General features: G+C 39.9%; 1 protein-coding gene across 2 annotated transcripts in view; it reads right to left on the bottom strand.

The window, feature by feature from the left end:
* Positions 1-15,418, bottom strand: part of cux2b (cut-like homeobox 2b) — a 97,149-nt gene that overhangs the window by 1,655 nt on the left and 80,076 nt on the right. Inside the window, exons 6-21 of one of the 2 annotated variants that reach the window (XM_087796445.1) lie at positions 14,164-14,296; positions 13,661-13,740; positions 13,395-13,461; positions 8,684-8,732; positions 8,061-8,147; positions 7,778-7,963; positions 7,641-7,699; positions 7,526-7,574; positions 6,003-6,102; positions 5,225-5,854; positions 3,770-3,871; positions 2,852-3,684; positions 1,652-1,817; positions 1,266-1,568; positions 905-1,093; positions 547-823 (exon numbers count right to left, since the gene is read on the bottom strand). In XM_087796445.1, coding sequence (XP_087652571.1) covers positions 547-823; positions 905-1,093; positions 1,266-1,568; positions 1,652-1,817; positions 2,852-3,684; positions 3,770-3,871; positions 5,225-5,854; positions 6,003-6,102; positions 7,526-7,574; positions 7,641-7,699; positions 7,778-7,963; positions 8,061-8,147; positions 8,684-8,732; positions 13,395-13,461; positions 13,661-13,740; positions 14,164-14,296 — 3,310 coding nt within the window. Of the gene's footprint in view, positions 1-546; positions 824-904; positions 1,094-1,265; positions 1,569-1,651; positions 1,818-2,851; positions 3,685-3,769; positions 3,872-5,224; positions 5,855-6,002; positions 6,103-7,525; positions 7,575-7,640; positions 7,700-7,777; positions 7,964-8,060; positions 8,148-8,683; positions 8,733-13,394; positions 13,462-13,660; positions 13,741-14,163; positions 14,300-15,418 lie in introns of both variants that reach the window. The other variant, XM_087796437.1, reaches the window with a different exon arrangement.

The following is a 15,418-nucleotide window of genomic DNA, read 5'->3' on the forward strand; positions in this document are numbered from 1 at the left end:
CCATGAGTGTGTGTTGACAACCATATGTGTTGTTGTGTTTTTAATAATAATAATGATTATTTCTATCATGAGTGTGTGTTGACAACCATATGTGTTGTTGTGTTTTGAATAATAATAATGATTATTTCTACCATGAGTGTGTGTTGACCACCATTTGTGTGTTATGTTCCAGTTTTGATTATTATATTACTGTAACTGTGAGTGTATGTTGGGATCTAGTGTTTATTTTGCACTTCACTATTGTTACTGTGTGTTGACTACCATATGTGTTTTGATTTTCTTTTCTGCTCCTGCTCTCTCCTCTTGTTTGGTGAGGCATTTCTGTTCCTAACAGAATAGACTATAAAAAAGCTTTTTATTACTCCATTCATCCGAGAAAGAGGTTGGCTGATTTTAATCTTTACTAGCTATAAAAAAGTACTTAACATCTAGTATTCGGTTTGGTGTTGAGTGAAAAAGTTCTTGACTCTTGATTCAAGGTCTTGATTTACATCAGACACTCTTCAGTTGAGTGGACGTAGATGCAGAAAAACTCGATTAACTCGCCTGTAGTTGTGAAACCAGTTGATGACCGTGTTGGTTTTCAGGTGGAGCTGAGCTGCCAGCATCTCAATGGTGCTCTGAGAAGGGTACGGCTCCAGAAGGTAGGCCTTCCTCAGGGCTTCCTTCTCCTCTGCACCCAACACCACCCGAGCTTTCTTCACCTGGTTGTAGGAACACATGTCCAGAGAGACCAAGGACGGACTCACACACTCTGAGCGAGAGCTGGGAGAGTCGCTATCTGAGCCGGTGCTCATCAGTCCGTACCGCCTCTTCAGATAAGCTGTGGACAAGACAGAGGTATGTTTAACTGATGGGTCGGATTATAGCATTCTAAATAAATAAAGTATCACCAACTCCTCACCTTTTTTCTCCATTTTCTTCATAGCTCTAAGCTTGTCCACATTCTGGGCATCATTGAGCCAGAACTGCATGCGGACGAAGGGTTCTCTGCCTTTGAGGCTGAGCTTGTGCCACGGTTTAGGTCTGGACAGCAGGTCAGACACTGACCCCTGGGTTAGACCCAGGATGGTCTCTCCAAATAGTCGTTGGCCTGCAAGAAAATAATCACAATAATGTTGAAAAATTCAAAATGGCTTTTCCCTTCAAAATTGACATTTGCACGCGTTGTTTTAGCTTCAACTGTTGCAGTGCATTATGGGAGGTACAATACTTATATTTCAATTTCATGTTGACATTTCAAGTCAACATGACTGATGACTTACCAAGGTTGTTGTCAGTTAGCACCTCTTTGACTTTTTTTGTGATGGTGTACGTGTCCAGCTCGGGAGACATGGCTACCAGCTCCTGGATGCCATGTTGGTTTGCAGGTTGATGAGTAGAAATGAGGTTGGGGGTTGTTTTCCCTCCGTCCAGATGATGGAGTCCCAAGACCAGGCTCTCTGGCTGCTGGTTCTCTTTGCTGCTCTCAAGTGAGAGGCTCACCGGCTCAACCAGAGGACTCGGGTGGCTGTCGGCTGGACTGGGTGGTGGTGATGGTGATGACTGGGTGGTCACTGGGCTTTTATCTAGTAACCAGAAGTAAGAAGTTTAAACTCATTATTTCACCTGAATGGAAGCTTGTCTACACAAGTATTAACTGGAGTCTCACCCAAAGTGTGGCCCTGGTTTGGGGTCTGACTGAGACTCTGTCCGAGCTGGTCAAGTAGCCACAGCTGCATACGAATGAACGGCTCCCTGCCTTTCTGGGTCAGCTTGCTCCAGGGTTTGGGCCGTGACAACATATCACTCACGCTGCCCTGAGAAAGGCCAAGCACCTGCACGAGATACATTTTATTTTATTTGATTTAGTTATCAGCAAAACTGTTTGGTTTAGAATTATTTTATAAAATCTTTCTGAATAAACAATCTTCTATAATAATGCACTTCTATCATATTGCCACTAGAGGGAGGCAAAACGCCATCAGTGTGTGTGATGAGTTAATTTATCAACCTGCTCAAGGGTTCGATCATGAATAATAATAATATTAAATTTATTTTTTTAAAGCGCCTTCCACAGCACTCAAGAATACCGTAAAGATAGATAAAAAAGAAAAATAGATAACAGGAGTAAGACAGCATTTTAAAGTTAAGAAACAAAATAACTAATAACTACACAATGTGAATTAAATATGTGAAAAGGTGGGGTTTTGTATGAATTTTAAAACAGAAATTGATTTATTGATGTGAAGTAATTTCGAGAACCAAAATTTAATTAAATTAATTAAGACAAATACGTTAATATCTTAATTTTAATTCACACCAATGATAATGATTATCATTGGCAATGTCTCATGTTCATTTGAGTTCATTTTAGTATTTGTATATGTATGTATATTATGCCACGTAATGCTCTTTTCTTTGGGTTATATTGTAAGTCTTAATGTAATCTCATCATTGTTTATTTTTTAATTCTCTAACATGACAATAAAGACTATTGAATTTTGATCATGGGCACAAGGTGGCGCAGTGTAGGAGTTTGTATGTTCTCCCTGTGTTGCGTGGGTTTCCTTCGGGCACTCAGGTTTTCTCCCAAACTCCAAAAACAAACAGAGGTTGATGGGAACTTGGGGAAAGTTAAAATGTTTTTGTGACCGGTTATATGTCTCTGTGTGCCCTGCGACAGACTGGCGTCCTGTTCTGAGACAGTATCAACTCACTCAGGGGTTGAAACCTCTGTCTTGATGTTATGTCTAATCATAAAATGTAAACCAGGATAAATTTGGAGAGTGGAGATAAGACTAGTTGATGAAGTTAATGCTTCGAATTGCAAAGCTTTGTAAGTAAAATATAGTTGCTTCATTTTTCTGACCTTTTCTCCAAAGATCCTCTGGCAGATTCCATTCTTGGCCAGCTTCTCCTTCACCTGCCTGGTCAGCTCCAGGGTGTCCACCTCCCTGTACATGTACATCTCATACTGCTCTGGAGTCAGCGGCGGCACAGTGGGCTTCAGCGCTCGGGGGATGTAGGTCGGGTAGTAGGACAGGCGACCCGGACCGGGAGACTCTCCGCTCACGGATGTGTCCGACTCCACCTTCACCTCCACAGGCCTGCTCAGTCCGAGCTCATCCTCTGCCGCCGAAGCCTCCTCGCTGTTCGGAAGACCATCTCCGTTTTCCAAGCGGGGCCACGGCCGGGGCAGAGCTGAGGGTCCGGAAGAGGAGGATGACAGCGAGGGTGAGATGGAGTTGAAGGGCTGCGAGCTGCTGGCGCTACCGAGCCCCAGTGGCACCCGGTCCTGAGACCAGTGCTGGTCGAAGTAAGTTCCTGCTTCGCCGATCTCTGACTTGACCTTGCGGATGATGTTCTGGACGAATGCGGCGGGGGAGAGGACGTTGAGGGGTGTCTGCGGGCTGCTGATGGAATTTGCCAGGCAAACAGTAATACAGCCGCCTTCCTCCTGTTTGATGGAGAGAGGCAGAGGTGGACCCCTGGCCCGATCCACGGGTCCAAGTCTCTCCACCTGGGCTCCGTTGCTGAGAGCAGAAGCCCGGCCACAGGCCTCCAGCTCCATCAAGGCCTGCTGCTGGGACTCCATCTCCCTCCGTGCCTGCTCCAGGATGCTTTTGATGGTTTCATCGGAGTTACTGACCGACCCATGACTACTTCTGCTCAAGCTGGCGCTGAGAGACGCTTTAGCGTCGCCTGAAACAAACGGGTATGACGGAGGATTAACAGAGGAGATCAAGAATCGATATGTCTTTAAATACTAGTCAGTTCTCTTCCTCACCTCCCCTCTGGGATTGGATTTCCTTCTTGGCCTGCTCCAGGATATTCCTGATGGCATCGTCTGACCCAGTTTCTGGAGTTCGGATGCGTGGAGTGATGCTCCCTGCCACAGAGGGTAGGAAAAGAGAGAGAGGGAGGGAGCAGAGAGGAAGAGGGGGGTGAGTGGGATGGTTGATCAGAGAGCAGTTCCAAGGCTTTGCTTTTGACTGCTAGATCAATGGCTGCCTTTGAGAGCATGCTGTCTGAGGTTGCTGTATACGGGAAGCTCAACTTTCAAACGCTGAAAATCTAGAGAGAAAACAAAGTTTAAAAGTAACACTACAAACATGGCAGAGGAAGCTGTGAAGAAGTCAAGGATGGTGTCCAAGTAGATTACAAGTTTTAAAGGTATTACGACCTGAGTTACCAAAACAGACCGGTTGGAAGTCTGAAAATGTTCTTACACACCTTTTGATCACGACTTAACTTTTGATTTAGTGTGTGTTTCAGTGTGCACACCTATGGGCTGATGCTTGGACCAACACCTCAGGACTCTGGTTTGCTGGGACTATGTATGAAACTATTAATAAATCTATGCTTTTGTTGGAGAAAGTGTCACGTGACAATAATAGAGCCATAAATCTACGCACATTACAGTATATTCCACATTTCTGTCACTACTTATTTATGTTTTTATTTTGAATTATTGTAAATGTTCTAAAAAATATAACATTGTTTACAACATGAACGAACAATTATAAACTATTTAATTTCTCAATGCATTCAATGCTCTGTTTTTTAACTACTAATTTATTTTATATTTATATCTATTTGAACCTGTGAAGTTACGTCGGTATACAATGTTGTCTCGAATCATTGAGTTAATACAAATCAAAAATATACTTATATTGATAAAAACCTTGAAGTGTTGTCTATTATGTAATGCATATTAATCGCAAAATGCCTTCTTGAACTCCCAAAAAAACGTCAATGAAGGTATACAATTGATGCTTTAATATTTAGTTTAGTTGATTTATTTATTAATTTAAATTAAAGTGTAATTTTAAAATATAAAAATATATATTTATGCCTGCAATTTCATATATCATCCTGAAACACTTTCAGTGACATAAATTATATATGATGACAATGAAATACAGTTTCATGAGTCAAACCTGTTGAGGAGCCAAGGTCTGTAGCTGGCAATTTCCCACACAATTTAAAAATGTTATTTCTGGCGTTAGTATATAATTAAATATTATATGTTTTATATTATATATTTGCTGACAGATATTGTACATTCAGCAGTTACAACGTACATCTACATATATATATATATATAAGTATGATTGTGATATAAATCTACTTTCACAACAAGACCAATCGGTTGCTTCCTTTTTTTTGCTGCAGTGCCATATTTAAAGATGTCTGCAAGTGTTTCAACTACTCACTATCCAACCACATGCTGCACTCTCACCTCTTTGGCGGACTTGGATGGTCCGCAGTGCCAGGATGTTCTGTTCGTCTGAGAGGAACTGCTTCATCTTAATGAAAGGTTCTTTGCCCTTCACGGTCAGTTTCCTCCAGGGTTTGGGCCGGGCCAGGATCTCGCTGACGGAGCCCTGGGAGAGGCCCAGCACGTAGTGGCCAAAGACACGCTGGCCAATGTTATGCTTCAGCAACTGCTCCTTCACCTGGAAGGCGATCTCCGCTGTGTCCAGCTGGTCCTCGTCCCCCGCGGTGGAGCTGCCACTTTCGGACTGGTCGCTGGGCAAGCCGGCGTCTCCGCTGCTCGCCGCCACTGACCCCTGCGTGGCAGACATGAGGGCCACTTTGGCTGCATAGAGGGCGGTGGGAAATGTCATGAGGACCTCCTTTTTGAAAGGTGGTGAGAGGAGCTGCTTGTGAAGAAGGTGGTCTCCTGACAGTCTGTCTCCAGAGCATGGAGACACGGAGAAGGGTCGAGGAAGATTGAGGCTGGACGCCGAGCTGTCCAGGGCAAGAGGGCCGGGGCTGGCGGAGGTGAGTCCGTCCACCTGAGAGGAGGAGGAGTGGGAGGCAGGCGGCCGACATGTCTCTCTGGGCATGTCCTCAGACTGGTCTTCATCTGGTGTGGAAACAAGATTGTCTGATCACACACTGATGTATTATTAGAGATATTTTCATTAATCTCACTGAATACTAAAAAACATGTTCTCTCATTTACTTTTAATTTCTAATATTAATGACAATATGAATGCTTAAAAATTAATTACCACAGCTGTGCAAAATTCGGGCCTTGTCTAACAGATACTTGTTAGATGGAAGAAAAGCATCTTTGTCCAGCAAAAGAGCCTCACCAGCTTTGGAAGAATCCTGCAAAACAAAAACAAAAGAAACTTTTCATGTGATGCACTTTCTACTGGATGTTAATATTCAGCAGGAATTACACAAGCTGAGCTTAAAGAGATTTGATCTTAACCTGTTTTAACCCTTGTATTATCGCAGGGTCAAAACAAGTAATGTTTTATCACTTGTTTTGCTTTTGGGTCAAGGTGAATGACCTCCCTGGCTTCCAGAAATACATATAGAGTGGTGGAGGTTGTTCATTTTGACCCAAAGGAAACAAATGGGATACAACAATTACATTTATTTTCGGGCCTTCGGGTCACATTGACCCTGGGATAACACAAGGATTAAACAAAGCATGTTTGTGATCCAAGAAGAAGAAAATAAGACAAGATAAGTTAAGCGAGTTAACTTAAAAGTATTCATGTTTGCATGTATTTAATAGCACAAACTATCTAGAATTCTGAGAGAGGGAGTGAAATAATGATTTAGGATTATTTACTTATTATTCACTTTACATGCACAATTTTAAACGTAAAAATACAAGACATTTAAGCACAGGAGAAAAACTTGGTACTCTTGTGAGAACCTTTTTTATAAGCATGAAAAAGACAATAATAATAGTAATACATGTTATTTAAAAGCACCTTTGAAGAGACTCAAGGTCGCTGAACAATAATATCATATAATCTAATAAAATCACACAATTCAATGAAACCTGGTGATGGAGGATAAAAACAACATAATGAAACAAAGTGAAAGCAGCAGGTGGGAGGGGTTATGAGAGGTATGCGGTGCGTAACAGGTGGGTTTTGAGTTCAGATTTGAAGAGGGTGAGATGTCTTCTTCTCATTGCAATCACTACAGCCATCCATGCACAATTACATATAGCCTTACGGAAATCTAAAGGGAGCTAAAATTGTTTAACTCCATTTAGGTTTGTTCGATCAAATTGTTCTTGGAGGATCCATTGATTTACATTTTCTATTTCAAAAAACACTTGTGCCAGATCCAAATGATATTGCAAATGATCACACAGGCTATTTTGTACTTTAAAAGTGTGCAGTCTTGATGGCTTTAATGTTTGAAGAGAAATTATATTGTACCTTATTTTAGCTCATGCCATGTCACTTTACTTAGACTTACATATTTCCCTTGGAAAGGTATTTGAGGGCAAAATTAAAAATGGAAATATTATAATCATAGCTCTACATTGCCTATAGGTATGAGTGTGTGCATGTCATCTGCATGTGACTTGCAGCCTGCCATGGTGTCCACTGCCTTTCACCCTAATTAGCTGGGAAAGGCTTCAGCAACCCATTAGATATTAAGCGAAAGAAATTTAATTAATTCATGTTTAATTCATTTATCACAGTTATATGTATATCTGTGAAAGTCTATTTTTTGAAGCAGCAAACACATTTATAAGTCAAGAGGTGCAACTTCATACCTGGGATGAGCTGCCATTTGCTGAAGCCAGCTTCATAACTTTCAGGATACTGTGGAGAGAAACAAGGAGAAGATCAATGACGGAAGATGAAACGGGGCAATTATTGTTTTCCTACCTCAGTTCTGTTTTAATCTCTTCATAGTCCATCTGGGTTTGCAGTTTAGCTTCTAATCTCTGGAGAAGTGATAAGGAAAGGTTTAAAGAAACACATGATCAGAGTCAATCCAGAGGGAATATCCACGGATCACTCACCTCAATAGCTTCCGTCTTATAGGCCAGTTGGCGTTCCAGCTCTAGGATCTGATTGGCTGAGGTTTCTCGAACCTCTTGGAGAGTGAACTGCAGCCGTTGAACATTTTCAAGAAGACGAAGGATTTCGCGGTCCTTTGCCAGCAAGACGGCCTCCAGCTGTGAGGGCGACGCCCCGCCTCTATCGCTCTGATGCAAGAAGCGAAAGAGAGAAAGTAGCCGGCTCGTGAGCGGAAGACCAGATCAAAACAATCCACATGAAAAAGGTCACCACGTCGTTAATTACCCTGCTGGCGCCCTCTGCTGGATGACTCTGGCCACTGGCTAGCTGCTCCTTCAGCCTCTCCACTTCTCTCTGGGCCAGTTCGGCTTTCTGGACACAAGCGTATCGGGGTTTAACACGGCTCCTGTATCACTCGGCTAATGAGGTGATCAAGTTGAGAGGCATAAATCAAAGCTCTCGCTGTGAAAGGTGGAACCCGGTGAAATTGTGACTCGTTCTGCTGAGAGGGCTGTTTCCTCAGCCTGCCCGACTGTTTACCTGCTCCGTCACACCCCGCTCGCTAATTAATGATTCATTTTTAAAACATTTATCTGGGAGCTGCTGTCAGAGAGCAGTGGCCAGAGCATTAGAGGAAAGAAACACAGTGGGAGTGAGAGAGGAACTGAAGACATAACGAAAGGAGATAACAGAGAACCCCGGTGATGTGCGGTCCCACATCAAACATGCACTGCGGTCTAGTGCCGGCTGCTGAGTGGAGCCCCGCTACCACAGACACCGGGGGCTCAGGTTTACACCCGCTAATCACCACATCACAGGACGGGAGGAGGTAGGAGGAGGTGATGGAGGACGTCTGATTAAAGACTGACGTTATTAGATAAACGAAGGAGCGTCTCCATCGCACTCACCTGGTTAGCTTTCTCCAGATTTGCCACGATGGTGCTGACCTCCTCCGCCCTGGAAACACACATCCCGAAATCATGATTTTCAGTGAGGATACACAAATAAACCACACATGGAAACAACACATGTTTAAAACAACCTTAAACTAATAGCAATAGCTTCACAGACTTCTCTTTTTAAGGTATTTTCTTCTAAAGACTAACATTCCTGGGACCTACTACCGTGTGGACTGTCCAGTGTGTCCTTGATCTTCACCTGGACCTCAACAGGGACACATCTTGGAAAGGTTATCTGGGATATTATTTGTGCCACAGCAAACAAAAGGAGTCCATCAGTCCAATCGTATGTATTTTCCAGGTTACCCACAATAGCAGTCGTTTTTTATTTACTGACATGTGCGCGTGAGATCTTTGAACGGATCAGACAAACAATAAAATAACTTTTACAGAGCAATTCCTGTCAGCGGTTGATGTGTTCATATGTGATTAAATAAAATAATATTTATTTAATTTTGTACACAGCTCACAGACAGACCTTCTTCTACAGTTCCAACAGTTGCAACCAAGGAGGCGTGGTCGGGAGAGACACATTTCAGGTCGTGGATGACCTTTTTTCGACTGTACATAATTTAACACGTATGTCAAAATGTATTGAAGAAACATAGAACTGTGCTCCCCTGGATTGTGATATCGTTTTAAGATTTTGAAATAAACATAATATGGACATCTAAAGGGGTGTCCAACTACCTTGAGTATCTTGTTTCTACTCTTTAGAAAAAAGTAAATAAAGTGTCATTATTGACACTATTTTCACCAATTGACATATTTTCTCCATAATCTCGAGTCCATATTATCTTTGACATATAAGAGCTTGTTCTTGACGAGCATCTAGCACATATAGCTTCAAAGCTACAAATCAACTGGGAACCTCTGCATGATTATTGATCCGGGCCTGACCTCTGCAGTCACCCCAAAGCCGTTACTAAATCCGCTTCTTACCACTTCAAGAATATTGCAAGAATCCAGAGTCTTCTGTTCAAACGAGACATCCAAAAGCTTGATCACACATTCCACTACTGGATATTCAATCATTGTAATGGTGTCTTTACAGGTCTTAATAAATCAATCAACGGGCAGCTGCAGCTCGACCAAAACACTGCTCGAAACATGACCTTGATCAGTAAATATGTTAAAAACGATTTTATTTTTTATAAGACAAGTTGACATAAGAACTACAAACTGAAATAGTAACACAGTTTAGTGTACAATTGTACTAGTGCTGACCTGGGTTAAAAGTGGCTCAGGGGCCACATGCAACCAATTGACAGTTTGTGTGGAGTCCTTGTGAGGTCAGTGTAAAACTATAAAACTAATCATGAGGAAACATTTCTGATAGAGTGTATATTCAATGTCATATTCCATTACTCATTTTAGTGCTTACAATTATTTACTGAAAAAGTTTTCTCTTGTTTAATTAGTTTTTGTTTGCATTTCATTTTGTTAAAACAAATTGGTAGGAAAAAAATCATTGTTACAAAGTGCTTTTATCATATATATGTATCATATACATGTTTTATGATATACTATTATTAATCTTTAAATAAAATAAAACACACACTGAAATACTTTACAATTAGCTAACTTTTGCTATATCATGGCGTAATAACATTTTAAAAAAACTTTTTTTTTTATTTAAAGGCTTCTTTTTCTCCTTCTCTTCTTTTTGACCCGGCAAGAAACACAGCATATTATGTGGCTCTAAATATAAATTCCCACCTGAATATATTTCAATATTAGTTCCTGAAACACAAAACCAATTTTTTAAATGATCTAGCAGCATGACAACACGAGTGTTTAAACACAGTATTAAAACGACCAGGGCTTAATACTCATTAGAAAGTATGATCCTGACATTGAGTTTGACATGCCTGTCTTAAAACCTAGTTTTTCTTTTGTTAAGTTTACTTGGCAATACCTTTTAACATAAATTTTACATTGTATATGCATGGAGTTACACAACAAATTTCCTTTTTAATCCTAAAGTAAATAAAGATCTATAAAAGAAACCTTGGACTCTAATGGACTCTAAATATATGTAATAATTGGGTTTTTTCATTTTAGGTATTAAACATGAATAAGTCGTTATGGACTTTCACATAATTATTATCACAGTGAGTGTCTAAAAATATATATTCAACTTTTTTTTTAATTCCCCAATTAATATTTATTTAAATGATATCTAAATATCTGTAACATCGTACATAAGCATTAATGATCCATAAAAAGCTCTTCATAACCCAGAGGTTAACATTATGTAGCATCAATGCTGCCAACAATAACTCTTTCCATTAATGTTTCTAAAATATCTCCCACCTGCTGGCATCTCAGATACATTGTGGGATCTGAACCAACAGCTTTGTGTCTTTGCAGCCTGTTTAAGAACTGAACTCTAACTTGCCTCCATACATCTAACAATCAGTCTAATTTAAACAGAAGCTCGGCAGATTATTCATGAGGTTTGTTTGAAGTTCAACACTTTCCTTTTAGCACACACGGGACTGGAATTTCAAAAGGTAGATAAGGATGAATTAACAAGGAGGTGGTGATTGATTTAAATATGCACATAGGTCTTTCAGGTTTTGGGCCTTTTTTTACTGAAAGACAAAATTCTTCAAGGAACATTCTGGGGGTTTAACATGTTACATGATACAACTTTATTTAGGTTTAATTGAGAAATAGCCTATTTTAGATGTTAATGATCATCAGCGTTCTGTGGCTCCAACTTGTTTTCAGAAGGTCCCGGTCATGACCGGGTTCCGTCAATAAGGCCGAGGTAGATGGCGCCCTGCTGACAGCACACACTCGCAGGTGTCAGCGCCACGTTTAATGAACTTGTGCAGTACAGAAAATGTTTTGTATTGATTATCTGCTCGGCTACTCAAGGAGAAGCAGACAAATAGTCTTTCTTATCAACGTTGAGGAAGCAGGCGGTCAGAGGCTGCCTGGCTTTCAGATGTGTGAAGTCAGGAAGGATAACTACGGTGCTGGGTCAGAATTCAACCACTACTGAAGACAGAAAAAGCATGACTAAGATGCTCTTTCTTAGCGCTCAAACTGAAAAGTTGTGATCCATGATAATAGATGGCTGTGGCTCTAGAAACATTACTTCAATTGCGCATGGATTAAGCCTGGGAGAAAATCCATTAGCAGGGCCCGACTGTGCTCTGGAGCACAACCCAAACAAAGGAGTGTTTACTTTGAATGTCTATCGACATCCTTCATAGAAACTCAGATTCCTTTCAGGCGTGCAGTAGATACATTGCGCTCAAAGACCAGGACAAGGTAGAGTGTTTTCTGAAGCAATCTTTAAATGGTGCAATTCTTCTTGAGGGCTGTCAGGGCCCAACTGCCAGGCAAGGCAAACACAGACCTCGTTCATCGACCTGCATTAGAGGCAGTGTCTCTGCCGACGGTGGCATTACCGAGTTTATGATGGAGGAATAAAGAGGGGCAGCTCAGCCAGCTGTTGAACATCCTCACAAGTAACTGGACCAAAACAACTTGACTGCAGGGGTGGTCAAGTTAATATTCTTATTATATACTGTGACTGTTGTAGGGTGTGTTGAGCCAAAAAAATAGCCTTGATAAGATGGAAAAACCAAAAGAAAAAAGTGAAATTAAGCCATTAAACGTACATTATTAAATTCTGTATACTATAAGTATTATTTATTCTTAATATAAAACTTCTAAGGGGTTATTACTAGGACCAAGAAATACTTATTTATGAAGAATGAGAAATGACACAATTATAAAAGAATAAAAAATGTGTAAATACGTAACTAAATGTATAAATAAATACATAAATATACAAAATAAATATATGACTACTGCCTCAGACTGACGTTCAGACAGAGCCCACTAACTTTGCATAGTGCGAGTGAAATGTCGAAAGTAATATGACCAAAAGTATAAATTAATAAAAAAGTTAAATGTAAAAATGCATTCATATATGTTGAAATAGCAAATACATTAACAATTAGATGTACATTTAAGTACATTAATTATTCAAATTTATAAATATAGAAAGACAGAAATAGCGCAATTCTAGGACAAAAATAAAATTAAGTCACTTTATATATTTATTCAAAAATATATGTATTTATTTATTTATACATACATTCATTTATTTATTTCTATTTGTTTATTTTTTATTCTCCAGACTCCAGTCCCATAAGTACAATAAACGGGGTGCATGTTGCCCTCAGGCCTTACTTTCCCCAGGTCTGCAAAACCATATGTGAGATCATAGCGGCAACATTTATGACCTCATGCTGAATGGAATATTTATGATATGAAAATAGAATCAAGGAAGCCTTTTTCTTACAGTACAACACAAACTTGCACTATTGATTGATTTGTATTGATCTTCATGTCGACTTCATGCTCATGAGGTGATCATGGAGCCTGCTTTCAAGGCCACATTTCAACAATCATAAGATTTTCCAAAACCAGAGAAGGCTTGTAATCTTTCAATCTTTAATTATTGACCCTTGGTCTACTCCAAACTGGATTTGGCTACAGGAAGTCATTTTTTTCTCTAGACATTTAAAAGAAACTAATAGAGCAAATCTCTTATTTTTGGTGTTGTTTTTTTGCTCCAACCCACTGAAACCAAAGGATATTTGAGACCAAAACAAATTTAAATATTGTCTCTTACTTGCTGGTCATCTCCTGGTTGTATTTACACCGCAGGTCTAGCAGCTCCGTCTCTGCCGTGCTCAAAGCTGTACAGAGGAACACAGATACATTGCTGAACCTCTATTGAATTAATATGTTGAAACAGACAGTTGTACTCCTGAAATCACACGCTTTACAGGCTTACAGAGTCATGAGAAAGCGTCGATACACATGTCAAACACACGGTTTTAATGAGCTGAAATTTAATTTAACAGCTTGAGTATGCAGAAGTGTTTAAGCACTTACATGAATGCAGAACCTTGATCTTCTCCTCTGCCTCTGACAGTCTCTCAACCAAACCAGCGTTAGTGCTCTCCTCCTCTTCCCTGAGAGAACAAACTGTCAGTCGCTGCCACACGCTCAAGCTAGAAGTTGAGTCTAGTAGTTTAAGACAGAATAATGTTAATCCCACCAATTGATGTGTTCACACACATTTCTCAATGCCAAAAAAATGTCTGATTTATTTCACATTTTGGGATTCCTTTTCTCTTTCATTTATTCCTGTCTGGTCCAACATTTTGCATGAACACCTTTAGTCAAATAAATTAAAAAATGTTTCTATAAGTGTGATGATTTTCTAAATATCACATTCAGATATTTTTAATTGTATTCATATCTTAAACATATAAAAAATAAACCCTTTTTTATTGAAATGATAAAAAAAATGTTTTCTCTTAATATTTCTTCTGTTAAGATTCATCCTTTTTAATTGTATTAGGTAGAAATACTAATTGAAATACTCTTTGTACCCTCGTTCTCCTGTGCGATCTTGGTAGTTCTGTTGTGGAGATCCGGGGGCTCCAGGAGCCGGTGTGCTGTTGGGCGTCATCTGGGAGTCCGGGTTGCTGGACTCTAAAGTGTCTCCTGAGACTGCTGGGCCGTCTACTGAAGGGGGTGCACACAACAGGGTTAATATTATGTAATGTTATACAACAATAAGTCCAAATGCTGCTCACAAAATGAGGATAAACTAAGATGTTGACTCATTCCAACTAATGAATGATGGTAGGTTAAGAGCAGGGGTCACACAGTTTTATTTAAATGTTTCCTGTTGTTCTTACCAAATTTACGGTGAAAGTATTATATAATCATTTTAAGTTTGTATAAAACAGGTCCTGGTAGACCTTTGATCTAGAACAGATGCAAAAAAGATTGGTGACCCCTGGTTAAGAGTAATTTTAAATGTAATTTATATAACAGATATGATTACAAGTGGTGGTAAATGTACGACTTAAAGGAAGCATTCTGAAATAGAAGACAAGTCTTTGTGTGACTATCTGGGAGGAACTTGTTAACTGGTGCATTTCAAACTCTAAACATCCATCGTCGAACAGTGAAAGTAACTAGTCGACAAGTCTGTACAACCCCTAACAAGTCCCCTGTGGTACCAGGTTCTGGTTCTGACATTGTTGTTCAGTGTTCAGGTTGATCTCAGTTGCAGCAGAATACCAGATGGTGATTGACTAGACAAAGTTTGAATTTGATTGTGAAAATCCACAGAAATGACTGAACAGGACTTATGCTAAATAATATAATAGTTAATAATCTTCAGCAGGAGCGATCGAGTGTTTATGTGTCTGAAAATGGTGATTAGTAGTAGTTTGTCATTGTGTGTCATTTTGGTGACAGAATACATTCATTGCTTGCAGGTTTTAGGTTTCTCCAACTTTGTTTTGGTCAAATTTTTCATTACAGTTAAGTTAAACATTGTCAATTAAAGTGATGATATTGATGCCAGGTTTCGAATATCACCGCGGCAACCACAACACTTGCCGTGACCATCCTCCACTCTTGCCGTAATGCCCTAAAAAATGTACCCGTGTTTACGGCAACAACTTGTCTTGACCGGCTTTTCATTTGTTACTAAATACTGGTAACGTAATTGTTTCGTTGAATGAATATAATAAAATTGTCCCAACTGTTTCGAACATTTTCAACTGTTCAATATCTAACGGTGACCTAAGGGTAAAAAAAAAAGAAAAGACGAGCAATTACAGGCTGTTG

Source organism: Callionymus lyra, chromosome 1 (assembly GCF_982586985.1).
Source record: "Callionymus lyra chromosome 1, fCalLyr1.hap1.1, whole genome shotgun sequence".
Classification (NCBI taxonomy): Eukaryota; Metazoa; Chordata; class Actinopteri; order Syngnathiformes; family Callionymidae; genus Callionymus; species Callionymus lyra.